The sequence below is a fragment of the Opisthocomus hoazin genome, chromosome 3 (genome assembly GCF_030867145.1).
Source record: "Opisthocomus hoazin isolate bOpiHoa1 chromosome 3, bOpiHoa1.hap1, whole genome shotgun sequence".
Taxonomy (NCBI): Eukaryota; Metazoa; Chordata; class Aves; order Opisthocomiformes; family Opisthocomidae; genus Opisthocomus; species Opisthocomus hoazin.
In genome coordinates this window covers 65,225,353-65,240,244 of record NC_134416.1, presented here as the reverse complement: position 1 = coordinate 65,240,244, position 14,892 = coordinate 65,225,353, and the positions used below count along the sequence as shown (strand labels likewise).

At 43.6% G+C, this 14,892-nt stretch overlaps 1 protein-coding gene across 2 annotated transcripts in view; it reads right to left on the bottom strand.

Moving 5' to 3' along the window:
* The window catches only part of DOK6 (docking protein 6), a 269,778-nt gene extending 255,166 nt beyond the window's left edge, over positions 1 to 14,612 (bottom strand). For both annotated transcript variants that reach the window (XM_075416542.1, XM_075416543.1), the window contains exon 1: positions 14,315 to 14,612. In XM_075416542.1, coding sequence (XP_075272657.1) covers positions 14,315 to 14,380 — 66 coding nt within the window. In that variant the 5' untranslated portion in view covers positions 14,381 to 14,612. The remainder of the gene's footprint in view (positions 1 to 14,314) is intronic.
* Positions 14,613 to 14,892: the final 280 nt, after the last annotated feature.

Below are 14,892 nucleotides of genomic sequence, written 5' to 3'. Positions count from 1 at the left end.
CAATCTTTTTTTTTTAACCTTATACATTTCTTTTCAATAAATGCTTCTGTAGTGCTATTTTTATTGCACATATTGTGTAGGTAGATTTCCTAAAGAAACAATGCATTTTGTTATCTCTAGACTCTGCAAGTGGACTCAACTGATTCGTCCTACAACCTGCACAAAGTCCGACAGACCTTCCTCTGTGGGACCATGCAAATACATGCTCCCTGTGCTGAGCTCCGAGATATTAATAGTAAGATGCAGAACTTAAGGCTAGGTATTAGTACTACTTAGCAGAAAACTTCACATTAGCCTAGAGGGTAAGGGTTTCTCAAATTGTTCTGTGGGAAGAATATTTCTTTTAAAAAATCTGGAGATGAGAAAACTCTGATGTCTTCTCAAAATCTGACCAGTGATACGCTGCACTAGGAAAGGAAAAAGATGTTGTAGTAACATCTCTAACCCTTCCCTCCCCTTAAAATAAGGTTGTTGCATTGTGTGACATACATTTGACAAACATGGCTAATTTCTGCATGTCTGGGGTCAGAAATTTACATCCACAATTGCAGACCAGTAACCCTAGCAGTTTTGAAATTGTCTCCCGGACTGTATTCAGCTTTCAGAATTGTTCTGACAGCTAAGATTTCAATAATTTTACCTTCAACATGTTCAATATATACTTTTAAAAGTTAAACCAGTCAAGACTTTAAAGTTTGTGCTACAATTCTGTCTCAAATCAAGCAAAAGAGACACAAGGTCTGTCAAAGTTATCAGCTTCAGACTTCTTACATTCCTATTAGCCACAACTGTCTCTAAGACAAAAATTGATGAGCACTCATTTCTAACAGTAAGATCTGGGGCAAAAAATGTAAAATATTTACTTTCTTTGTATACAAAATAATAAATTAACGCAGATACCTGAACAAATCCTGACTGCAAAAAGAGACATTTCATAGAAGACTTCAATGAAACTTATTTCCCAAGCAAAAGTAATAGTCTTTATACAACTTAAAAATAGACAGTGACGCTGTCTGAGCAGGGTGATTGCACCAGATGAGCTCCAGAGGTCCCATTCCATCTCAGCCATTCCATGGTTCTGTGACTCAAACTATTCAAAATAAATTCTGAAATATTCCAATGTTTTCTATACAGTGGTAGCACTAATAACAGTTTTGACCATGATCAGTGCTAGCCAACCTACATATCTAAAATGAGAACTTATCAAGAGTTTATATCTGAAGCAGATAAAATGAAGAAGTGGTGGGTGAAAAGAGATTACACTCATTTTACAGACAGAAAAGATAAGCTCAGAAAGCCTGTTTCCCATTTAAACTAACAACATTCTTCACTATACTGCCAGTCTAAGAGGCCTTAATGTAGCTTTAAATTCAATATATATAGTGTACAGAGGGTTTAGTATAATTGAGAATAAGGCTGGAATGAATCAAAGTGCTCAAGATTACAAATTACATCTCTGAAAACGGCCAGAATTTAACTCTTCTCATATATAGTCCAACATGTAAGCACAAATATTTCTGTCATCTAGAAAGAGGTTATGTCTAACAGTGCAAAAAGCTCCAAAAACCTTACTGTTTCTTTTTTTCTATAGTTCTTGTATCTTCAAGTACAGTAAAATATATTTTATTTTACTATCCTTCTTGTTACAACTACAGAAAATTAACCTTCTAGCTTTCTTGTTAGGATGCTTCTGTTCTTTTATAACCATACATACATATATACACACACGTAATCTTTTTCTCTTGAAAGGCAAAAAGCAGCATTACATTTCTCCTCATGCATAAATGTTTTTTCTTTGTGTATTTGTATCTCCACAACTATCAGTCTTTTTAGGATTATAAGTAACAGTATACATGGATGGAATTCAGCTGCAACTTTGAGAACAATAACACCAAGCTTCAAATTCATTAAGACATACAGGTTTGGAACAGCTCATTCTGGATGTCACCATGAAGCAAGTAGAGGAAAAGAAGGTTATCAAGAGTAGTCAACACAGAACCACCAAGGGGAAATCATGCTTGACCAATCTGATAGCTTTCTATGATGCCAAGACTGGCTGGGTAGATGAGGGGAGAGCAATGGATGTGGTCTACCTCGACTTCAGCAGGGCTTTTGACACTGTCTCCCATAACGTCCTCCTAGGGAAGCTCAGGAAGTGTGGGCTGGATGAATGGTCGGTGAAGTGGACTGAGAACTGGCTGAATGGCAGAACTCAGAGGGTTGTCATCAGCAGAGTTGAGTCTAGTTGGAGGCCTGTAGCTAGTGGGATTCCCCAGGGGTCAGTACTCGGCCCAGTCTTGTTCAACTTCTTCATCAATGACCTGGATAAAGGGATTGAGTGTACCCTCAGCAAGTTTGCTGATGATACAAAACTGGGAGGAGTGGCTGATACACCAGAAGGCTGTGCTGCCATTCAGTGTGACCTGGACAGGCTGGAGAGTTGGGCAGAGAGGAACCTGATGAGGTTCAACAAGGGCAAGGGTAGGGTTCTGCACCTGGAGAGGAGCAACCCCATGCACCGGTACAGGGCTTGGGGCTGACCTGCTGGAGAGCAGCTCTGCGGAGAGCAACCTGGCTGTCCTGGTGGATGACAGAAACCTGAAGAAGAGAAGGCTGAGAGGGGACCTTATAAATGCCTATAAATATCTTAAGGGTGAGTGTCAGTTAAATATCTTAAGGGTGGGGGCCAGACTCTTTTCAGTGGTGCCCAGCGACAGGACAAGGGGCAATGGGCACAAATTGAAGCAGAGGAAGTTCCATCTGAACAGGAGGAACTGCTTTATTTTGAGGGTGACAGAGCACTGGAACAGGCTGTCCAGAGGGGTTGTGGATTCTCCTTCTCTGGAGATATTCAAGACCCGCCCGGATGAGGTCTTGCACAGCCTGCTCTAGATGATGCTACTTTGGCAGCAGGGTTGGACTAGATGATCCCCAGAGGTCCCTTCCAAACCCTACCATTCTGTGATTCTGTGATACAGATCAGGGCTACAGCTTGACACATCTCCACTACCTCTTTGATACTCAGAAGTCAATGGGTTTATTCTCAGATACAAAACTGCAGCCATCACAGGTGATGAGTCTCAACCTCTCTTGGACAGTAGCAGATAAACACCATGCAACTTAAAAGCAAGAATCGCTAATACAGGAGTAGAAAATACGACTAATGCAGTATTTGGCCTTGCATAATTGATGCAGAAAAGTATGTTCATTAGGAATGATATCACATGAGAAGCTGAGGATCTCCTTTGCCTGCTACAGAAGTCAGAGAGATCTGAATGTACTTAGCAACTGAAAAGACCATGCACTGAGCAGCTATAACTTGCTTTCATTATGCCAGAAAAACTCTGTGCTTTTTCTGTTCTCGTATGGAAAATCTACATCCTGCTGAGGTATTCATAGAAACAGTGTAAAAGTATAGTTTCAAGGAGAAAAATAACTATCGTTCCGAGAAAGTATTATGATTTAACTGCATCAACAAAAATTACTTTCATCAACAAAACAATTTCATTTGAAAGTACCTTACTATTATCATACTAACCTAGCTAATAATACTTTGGTATATCAACTTCAGTTAAAAATTTAAGTTTTCTCCATTCTTAGCTAAACCTCATATATTTTAATTTTTTACTTTCTCATCATATTTGAACTAGACAACACATTTACTGTATCAAGTAAATATCAAAGACTGCATTCTCTACAAGTAGTCTGATAAATAAGAACAAATAATAAAAGCAATGAAAATAAATGTAAGTTATACTTACCACAACAATGCCTAAAAGCCAACCACAAGTGGTGTCCTCTTTCTAGCTAATGTACAAAAAAAAATAATCATGACTACTCTTTCAGAAAACACTTTTGTGTTGTTATATTGTAAGACTACAAGTATTCTTTTCTCTGGAAAAAAAAAATGCTTGTGAGAGAAAAGAGAATATACCAACTCACTATGAGCGCAAGAGACCTTGGAGCAACAATGTGTACAAAAATACTCCAGGGGCACAGAACAGAGAGTGTTACAAATATCATATATATTTCGACAATGTCTCCCATAACATCCTCCTAGGGAAGCTCAGGAAGTGTGGGCTGGATGAGTGGTCAGTGAGGCAGACTGAGAATTGGCTGAATGGCAGAACTCAGAGGGTTGTCATCAGCGGCGCTGAGTCTACTTGGAGGCTGGTAACTAGTGGTGTCCCCCAGGGGTCAGTACTCGGCCCAGTCTTGTTCTACTTCTTCATCAATGACCTGAATGAAGAGTTAGAATGTACCCTCAGCAAGTTTGCTGATGACACAAAACTGGGAGGTGTGGTAGATACGCCAGAAGGCTGTGCTGCCATTCAGCGTGACCTGGACAGGCTGGAAAGTTGGGCAGAGAGGAACCTGGTGAAGTTCAGCAAGGGCAGGGTCTTGCACCTGGGGAGAAACAACCCCATGCACTAATACAGGCTCGGGGCGGACCTGCTGGAGAGCAGCTCTGCGGAGAGGGACCTGGGAGTGCTGGTGGATGACAGGTTAACCATGAACCAGCAGTGTGCCCTGGCTGCCAAGAAGACTAATGGCATCCTGGGATGCATTAGGAGGAGTGTGGCCAGTAGGTCAAGGGAAGTTCTTCTCCCCCTCTACACCGCCCTAGTGAGGCCCCATCTGGACTACTGTGCCCAGTTCTGGACTCCCCAGTTCAAGAAAGATGAGGAGCTACTGGAGACAGTCCAGCAGAGGGCTACAAAGATGATGAGGGGACTGGAGCATCTCTCCTATGAGGAAAGGCTGAGGGAGCTGGGCTTGTTCAGCCTGAAGAAGAGAAGGCTACGAGGGGACCTTATAAATGCTTATAAATATCTCAAGGGTGGGTGTCAGGAGGATGGGGCCAGACTCTTTTCAGTGGTGCCCAGCAACAGGACAAGGGGCAATGGGCACAAACTGAACCATAGGAAGTTCCAGCTGAACATGAAGAAGAACTTCATGAGGGAAACATTGTGCCCCTTTTCAAAAAGGGTAGAAAGGAGGGCCCTGGGAACTACCGACCTGTCCGCCTCACCTCTGTGCCTGGGAAGATCATGGAACAGATCCTCCTGGAAGATATGCTAAGGCACATGGAGGCCAGGGAGGTGATTCGAGACACCCAGCATGGTTTCACCAATGGCAAGTCCTGCCTCAACAACCTAGTGGCTTTCTAGGATGGTGTAACAACAAGGGTGGACACGGGAAAACCAATGGATGTCATCTACCTGGATTTTTGTAAAGCCTTTGACACGGTCCCCCACAACATCCTTCTCTCTAAATTGGAGAGCCATGGATTTGATGGGTGGACCGTTCGGTGGATAAGGAATTGGTTGGATGGTCGCAGCCAAAGGGTAGTGGTCAACGGCTCAATGTCCAGATGGAGACCAGTGACGAGTGGAGTCCCTCAGGGGTCCATACTGGGACCGGTGCTGTTCAATATATTTACCAATGACATGGACAGCGACATCGAGTGTACCCTCAGCAAGTTTGCAGATGACACCAAGCTGAGTGGTACGGTCGAGACACCAGAAGGACAGGATGCCATCCAGAGAGACCTGGACAAGCTGGAGAGGTGGGCCTGTGTGAACCTCATGAGGTTCAACACGGCCAAGTGCAAGGTCCTACACCTGGGTCGGGGTAATCCCCGCTATCAATACAGGCTGGGGGATGAAAGGATCGAGAGCAGCTCTGCTGAGAGGGACTTGAGGGTACTGATAGACGAAAGGCTGGACATGAGCCGGCAATGTGCGCTGGCAGCCCAGAGGGCCAACCATGTCCTGGGCTGCATCAGGAGAAGCATGGCCAGCAGGTCGAGAGAGGTGATTCTGCCCCTCTACTCTGCTCTGGTGAGACCTCACCTGGAGTACTGCGTTCAGCTCTGGAGCCCTCAGCACAAGAAAGACATGGAACTGTTGGAGCGGGTCCAAAGGAGGGCTACAAAAATGATCCGAGGGCTGGAGCACCTCTCCTATGAGGACAGGCTGAGAGAGCTGGGTTTGTTCAGCCTGGAGAAGAGAAGGCTGCGGGGAGACCTGATTGCAGCATTTCAGTACTTAAAGGGAGCCTATAGGAAAGATGGGGACAATCTTTTTAGTAGAGACAGCAGTGACAGGACGAGGGGTAATGGTTTTAAACTAAAACAGGGTAGGTTTAGGTTGGATATAAGGAAGAAATTCTTTACAATGAGGGTGGTGAAACACTGGAACGGGTTGCCCAGAGAGGTAGTGGAGGCCCCATCCCTGGAAACATTCAAGACCAGGTTGGACAGGGCTCTGAGCAACCTGATCTAGTTAGTGGTGTCCCTGCTCGCTGCGGGGGGGTTGGACTAGATGACCTCTAGGGGTCCCTTCCAACCCAAAACTTTCTATGATTCTATGTTTCCTCACTCAGAGGGTGACGGAGCACTGGAACAGGTTGCCCAGGGAGGTTCGGGAGTCTCCTTCTCTGGAGATATTCAAGACCCGCCTGGACAAGGTCCTGTGCAGCCTGCTGTAGGTGACCCTGCTTCGGCAGGGGGGCTGGACTAGATGACCCACAGAGGTCCCTTCGAACCCCGAACATTCTGTGATTCTGTGATCATAAGCTTCCTGCTTACAAATGGTCCTAATCTGGTTCCACAGTAGTGAAATCTTTTGATATTGAACTTTGCTACTGATTCTTTTTTGCAATGAACTGGTAGGGGAAACATGCTGAAGATTCTTTCATCCAGTATGTAGCCAGCGAATAACTTTTTTCCCCAGATCCAGTAAATGTCGTGTGCTTCCAATTCCTTACTCATACATTAATGAATACAACCTTACCAAAGTTCATATTGATAAGCTGGAGATGATGAGGGCCATGAAAGAGCAATCGTATGAAGATTTACACACTTCCAATAATTATCTTCCTAATTTATGTGCATCTGAAGTGAACAGCAATTCTTCTGAGGTTCCATTTGCATGGTCTTGTAACCTCTCAGAATGATGGTAATGACACGTTTCACACGTTACAATTGTTAAAAAGCTGCAAAATCTGGAAGACTTATTTTGTAGTGGAGTTCACTTAAAAAGAAGCGTACATCATCACTACCTTGCAGACTGAATTATTTTTTCCCTTAATTTCTAAGTAGACTTCAGTATTAACATTCATCTTCAAAACTCTTCAGTTTTAGTCTCAGCTTTCCAAGAAAGACTCTGTCTACCCTAGTCAGTAAGAGTACTCCCAAAGTCAGTAGATTCATTTGGCATACCAGTTGAAAATCTCAGTATTTGGAAATCTCTTGACTTGTACCAGATTTTCAGTTATAGTGGTTTACTAGCTGTACTAAACCACACAAATTTTCATAGACATGATGCATGGGTATGTATTCTGAATAGTAAAAAAATACCAATAGAAAGAGAGCATTTACGTGACACAAAAGTGTCAGGACACAGTCACTGCAAACTTTACTCTCCCTCGACTCTTCTTCATGAGTTTGCCATTTTGTCCGACTGCATACAAACTTTCTGCACCAGATTATAAGGTTTCCTTCTTTATCTTCATTGAAGTTATTAAAGAAATTTTACAATATTTAGAGTTGAACTATGTATTTTATCCGGAAAAAAAAATTTCCCCTAAATGTTGATTTATTACAACAATACACCAGTATCTTTTTGAATCTTAGATGTGCATTGCTAGTTGAAGAGATTAAAAAACACAAAATGCAGCACAACATTTTCAATTATTTTAAACATAACAGATCTGAAAGGCTACAGTATAGAGTAAAATACCTACGTGCAATAACACTTCATTAATTTAAAGAACAGTAAGGTATCCAGTTCAGCGTCCATACATGTTAAAGTATCTTCCACCTTCAACAAAGAGAATACTTTACATTGCTTGCTATGACTGCAGACGAGTGTATTAACTACATCAACATCATGACGTCTGTGAAAAGCTGTTCAACTAGCAGATCTTTCACATAACCTACAATAAAAGGCGAACTTTCCAAGGTAGTGTAGACCCAAACCCCTTCATTTATATTAAAAAAAGGGCATTTCATAACATGCTTTTTTAAAAATTTCTCATTAGTACCTATCTACAACATATTCTCTATACGTAGTCATATATATAAATGTGTAACTAACAACTGATTCACATATGCTGTTGCCTGAATATGTTGTTGCCAGGCAACCACTATAAAGTATTTTGCACTGCTTGCAAAAATCTGAATGAATGATTCAAAGAGAGGTTATTTCTAAAAACTAGCAAGAAAATTCACTACTGGAATAACATGAATAATTCCTTGTATATTTCAAGGATTCATAGAGAATGTTCCTTCCACAATTACTGATTTCAGAAAGGACAGCTCCTCTGAGCAGGATTTGAAGGGCATTTTACAACAAGGAAATTCATGTTCTATGCATGTGGCTAATGCTCCCGCCTAGACTCTGAACCAAAAGCTACCAAAGTGAATAGGTTCCTTTAAATTGGCTTCATGGTCTTTTCATTTGGTCTTTAATGCCATAGCAGGACAAAAATGACAGACTCCTAAACAAAAAAACAGACGGCCATCACCTTACAGGAGATACAAATAAACTCTCAATAAAACGTTATCATCTCACAATGTGCAAGTGAAAGAGACCAAGTCTGCAACCACTTCTTTGTGTAATCTTCATGCAGCTAAAGTCTAATCTCAGTGAAGCTAATGATATTACCCACAAGAGTAAAAATAGAAGCATCTATAATCCATTGATAACATGGATGTGATACGCTATCTGCAAAAGAGAAACTATTTGTCCCTTAAATAAGTGTCATCCATTACAAAATTAATACACCTTTGGCTATCAGACCTCTTGAGAATTAAGAGGTGGAAAAGCACATCAAGAAAAGCAACTGGGAAACACAGCAACTCCAAAGTGCTTATGACAAGCCTGACTCACAAGTCTCCTTAAACACAAACACTAGCATAAAAAATTGTTGGTCTTTCTGTCCTTGTTTATAATGGCTGCAATGTATTTCTTATCGTTTCCTGAAAAATATGCTCAATCAATAAGAACCGGTTAAAAGCTCAATATGATTGTTCTTTCCATAATGACCAAATTGGAAATCCTTATATTTTCCATTTAATTCTCCAAATCCATTCATGTAACTGTACCAAGAAAAAGTACTGAAAGTAGTAATTATTGGTGTTTTAAATTATACTTTCAGTATTAAGTAGTAAATGTGACTAGCTTCTTTAACAGATTATAGTGAAAGCCTTTTAATTCCATATCTCAGGTTGTCTTGAACTAGTGTGAAAAAGGAACTCCTTTACATGGAAAGAATCTAAATCCTGTCAGTCTGGACCTTTATTAAAATTAAAATAAATCCATTACAAATAGGAATTCAGTTTTTAAAGTTTCATTTGAATTATTTTCGTGCTCTGAGACATAATTGATAGTGAGGTCATCTGTCAGGATACAGTTATAAACGGCAATCTATCTTGATGCTTTCAAACAGGCTGATAATAACATAAAATAATCTATGGAAAAGATATCCATTCCAGGATGCGCTATTTGGTTGGGTTTTTTCATTTGTTTGTTTCTCAGAATATGCTATGGCAACTCAAACAAACAGAAGAACCCTTACTCTGCCCTCTGTATTCATCATGACACACTTGCAATGTCGCTGCCATCAATCAATGTAATCTGAAACTCAGGACATTTTGCAGATCCCTTTCTTTCTTCACCCTAAATATATACACAATATCAATTAAATGTCAGGATTTTATAAGACATCTACTGCACTATTTCAAAAGGAACCAAGCTGCAATCAGAGGTTCGTATTCATAGCATTGTTAGTGCTGATTGATTGAAGACAGGTTTAACAGCAGAAGGAGAAACACTATGTTCATTTCCAGAAAAGGTACCTGTAATGATCTAAAAGTATAGTTAAAAATAGAGTTTTTTATATGGCAAAACTTTTGATTTGTTGACTAAGAGCAACCTGTTATTTATTACTCAATCAAGACTGACTGGCAGGTACAATCTTCTCTTTGGATAGCGGTGTTAGAGTATAAGCTGAACCACTCAGGAAATCTGCTCAGTATGTGGAAATACCTAAAAACCAGTATTTATTCACCAACTGAGTGAAAACTTCTGTTAGGTAGGATTCCTTTGTTCTGCAGCCAAGGCGTGCCAAAAAAAAAAAAAATCCCCAAAACAAACAAACAAAAAGATTATGACTCCTAAGGTTGATATGGGTCAAAACAAGACTATCGAAGTGACACAATCCTTTTTTTTAAAATTACACTTTCTAATGCAACATCAAATTGTTTTTCTTCTAAGGAACAGCATTCCGACAAGGCATGAAATCCTCACAGCTTAGTTTATTAGGAGGCAACAAAGGGATTCAATCTTCTACAAGAAAGTTGCAGCCTATGAGCACAGCAAGCACAGTATAAAATTGTGTCATATGAATTTTAATGCAACACAAGTATGAAAGATTCCAAAAGAACAAAGGCAGCACAGTCCTGTTCCACACTACACAAATGACCTATTCTGATCTGAACAGCACACCACATTACAATCAAATTTATTTCAAAGGAGGGTCACACAGGCCAAATGTAACGGCTGCAAGAATGAGGTATTTCCTTTATGTAGCATCAGAGAAAAGCAAAATATCAAACAGCGCAGGAATGCCACAGCACTGAAAGAAAGGCATATTTAGGCTGCAGGGAAATAGATTTTTAAAAAGTGTTTTAATTACAGTTATCCTCACTGACTACAGTTCCTAAGTTTCAAAGATACTTGTGATACCTCAATGAAAATGTCATATATACACATGAGATTGTCTACTACATAGGCTTTAACATGTATCTAAAATTTCAAGGCACCATAGAAATGTTTCTTATACAGCTCATGCTTAACAAAAGTAAGTAGATAGGCTAAGTGGTCTAACTGGCTGGATGTCACTTCGTGGCCTGACACCTCACTCTAGCAAGCTGACTATCCAACCCTACATGGAAAGAAGCTACTTTAACGACATAAAGACATCAGAACAACACAGTCTACTTGGAAATGCCGGACTGTCAGAAAACATACAGAAGTACACTGAGATGTAAATCAAATGGTAGACAAGCACTTGATGATTACAGTGAAAAGAAGGCAAAAAGTCTTAAAGGAAGTAACAGCTATATTAAGTCAGCTATATTAGAGTCAGAGGTAAACACATAAAAAACACATTCATAAAGAGTTTCTACTTTACAAAGCACAAAATGAATAAAAGGAGGCAATTGGAAGAAAACTTACAACTTGGGTTTTTGAAAACAAAATTCTTGGAAAACTAAATTCTACAGCAAAGCTCACCCCAAGTCAAAGGTTGTTGCTGTTTTTTCTTCATAAAATGAACTATGCTGTCTGATTTTGCTCTACGGTATTATGCCACTCCATTTTACCTGCAACTTCACAGGTTGCATTGTATTGAAGTATCTTCCATTTGATTCCCAGCCAGGGCTCCCTCAGTCACAAAACAAGACAAAATAAAAGCTGCACTGGAAGAATTTCCGTAATGAGTTGGCTACCAGCCTAAATGTTAGAATTAGTTTTATTGCCCAAGTCTAGCACTAAAATTCGTATCAGTCACCTCAGCTCTCCAAGTTCTAATCAATCTACTTTTCAGGAGACATCAAAATATTCAACAAATTTAGACTACTATGACCAAAAAAAAAAAAAAAAAAAAAAACCACAACAATAACTTCCAGTGCATAAGAATGAAACATAACCAGAAAGAGATACAAATCTGTTTACATAATTCAAAATTATTTTAGGCTTAGTTTCCAAAACCCACGGATCTCTTCCCTTCTTTCAATACTTATGGAGGTTAAAAATATTCATTTATTAACAAACATTTACATCCCTGAAAACTGATTTATTCACCTACATTATGACAGCTCTTGTGTAATTCATTAAGGTTTGGACTTGGAGATAGACATAAGGGAAAAAAAAATACAAACCTTTAATGTTTCACTTGCTTAGTAAAAATTGCATTGATTTAGATATTCAGTCCCAAGAATCCAATTAGCTATGGATATATACACACATATTCATACCTTTCAACCATCACACTCATTTGAATTTTGATGCTATTTTCTGTAAAATATAATCCATTTTCTGTTGTACTTAATAGATTTATTCATAAGTGCATCCTCATCTGTCATATTTAAGCTTATACTACCACCTGCCTGAGGCTGTGTAGTCTGAGTTGTCACCCCCCATACACCTCTTCAGTTGGAGAAAATACTCCATAAACACTGTATGAACTGTTTCACTTCTGCTTAGTGTAGAATTCCAGCCATGAATAATATCCACTCCAAGAAAGTGCAGATACACGTCCCCCATGAAAAATTCAGATTAATGGCTTCAAAACAAAATATTCAAGCTACTTATGATATGCCACAATGAAATACCACTGTCCTCAGAATTTCATTTTCAATAGTCAGTAAGTATCATCCAAGCTTACTGTAATACAAACTCTACATTTGTTGCATATAAGCTATACACATAGGTATATAAAAGTATTTGCTTATATAGAGATATGCATACATATAATTTCACACTTAAAGGACTCTGAGATACTTTCAAATACAGATTTGCCAGTCAAATTGATTAACTGTGCCTCCAACTACCAACATCAAGGTGATGCGATACCATCATCCCACCGCTTTGTGTTGAGCCCATCTAATAACACTGCTGAGCTGGGAAAATAATGCTGAGCAGAAATCAAGCAGAGGACTGCCAGAAACAAACCAAGGCTTAGGAACTGCTTCTTCACATAGACTGATGCTTGACTGCTGCTGGACTGACTCGGGTTGCAAAATCATTAACAAGATCATCCACTCTCTATGAATTTACACCATCTCTCAAACATTTGGAGTTGGTGCTATTAAGGATTCAGACCAAACTCTCTGTGCTCTTTTGCAATTAACAGCCCTGCCAAAGCAGCAAAGTGCTCCAAGCATCAGTTTATGATTAGTCTCCCCCCATCCTGCACACTGTGTCTGCAAGCAAAGCCCAGCATCTGGGGGAAAGGGAGAAGGGCAGAGGAGGAGGAGATAAATACTAGCACTGTGATCAGCTCGCAGAGCGCGACTTGGAAGAGGTCAGATTTCACATGGCTCCTACTCCGTCAGGTTTTGGGGGAAGCCAGGAGAGGCAGCCCATCTTCCTGGAGGGGAGGGCAGGTAGGGACTCTCCACTTTCTGCACACCCAGAGTAAAAAGCAAGGGTGAACCCAAAGCCAGCCCTTCTCCCAGCCCCAGTTTGTTTTAGTCTCAAACCCACAGGGATCCTGGTGTTTTGGGATTATTTGCAACACCAGCAGCTGGGCAAGCCAGCAGAGGCCTTGGGGCTTCAAGCTCCCCTGAGCCTTCTTGCTCTCACACACACAAAGGGTAGGAGAAAGCCCAAACTGATGAGTCCTGGGAGCACCTGAAGTTTAGGAAACCCTGGCCCGCACGCACTCTGCTCCAACTTCACTGTCCTTTCCAGGCTTGCTGTAGCCCACCAGGGAAGGTGCCCACGGCCAATCTGACCACACGGCGGTACCTTCGGCCTTGCTGAGCATCCCGGTGCGTACTGAGGCCAGCCACCCCCAGTTAAGAGGCCCCCCCGCTTCTAACCACAGTCAGCCTCTGCCATTCCGCCCACGCGACTGTCACCCCTTTCCCCCTCCATGCCTGCCCCCCGACCCACTGCAGGCTCCCCTTCCCCGTGCCCCTCGTGCCCCCCGTGCACGAGCCCGACCGCTTTTCTCAGCTGCTAGCGGGCTGCTCCGTTACCAGTCTCCAAAATTTTCAGACCTTGCCCTGGATGAAGACACCCCTTTCCCAAAACGGGGGACGGAGAGAGGCAGAATCCACGCACAAAGTTTTCACAGACCCTGTCCGCGCCTTCCCCCCCCGCACCAGCCCCCGCCGGAGACAGCAAGGCGAGGGACGCCCAAAGGGGGGAGGGGGGGTGTCTGCCCCGGCCTGGGCTGAGGTACTCAAGGAGGACGGAGCGACGGGGCGAAGCCTGCCGCGGGCCGTGACCCTGGCAGGTGCTCGCTGAGAAACCAGGGAGGAGCGGCGCCTTCCCGGGCAGAGCGAGCGAGGAAGCCGGCTCTCCCCGCGGGGCGACGGCCGCGCATCCCCACCGGCCCCTGCGGAGAAGGGAGCAAAGTCCGAGGGGCAGCGGCGGCAGCAGCTGCAGCAGCAGGTCGCCGCGCCCCGCGCTGCCGGCCCCGGCCCGGGGCACCGCCGCCCCCCAAGGCCGGCGAGGCGGCCACCAGCCCCTCGCCCCCGCCCCGGGCAGGGCCGGCGAAGGGAGAGCTCACTCACCCCCAGCTTCCTGCTGCGGATTTTCACGTAGCCCTGCTTGACTATATCGTTAAAGTTGGAGGCCATGGCCAGCGCTGCCTGCTTCCTCGCCTCCCCTCACGGAGTCCTCCTCCTCCGCCGCCGCCTCCGCCGCCGCCTCCTCCCTCGGGCCCTCCCGGGTGCCGCCGACCGCCAGCTCCCGAGGCGCCTCCGGCATCCAGGCAGCGGTAGGCGCCGCGCTCCGCTCCGCCCGCTGCGCTCTCCCGCCGCCGCCCTGGCCGCCGGCCCCGCTCCGCTCCAGTCCGCCCGGCGGCGGCTCCGCGGCTGCCCGCGCCTACGGCCGGGGAGACGGGCGGGGCGGCGGGCGGAGCGGAGCGGGGACACCGCCCCCGGCGCCGCGGCCGCGGAACCCGCCTCCAGAGCCGGCCCTGCCCGTCGCGGGGGGCTGCGGCCGCACGGGCCGGTGTCCCCGGGGAGGTGGCGCGGGTCCCCAGAGCCCCATGGCAGGGGGGTGACAATCCCCCCCCCCCCCGCGCCGCCCCCGGGCGCGGCGCGGCGCGGAGCTGCGGCCAGGTGCTCTCACCGGCCTTGGCGATTTT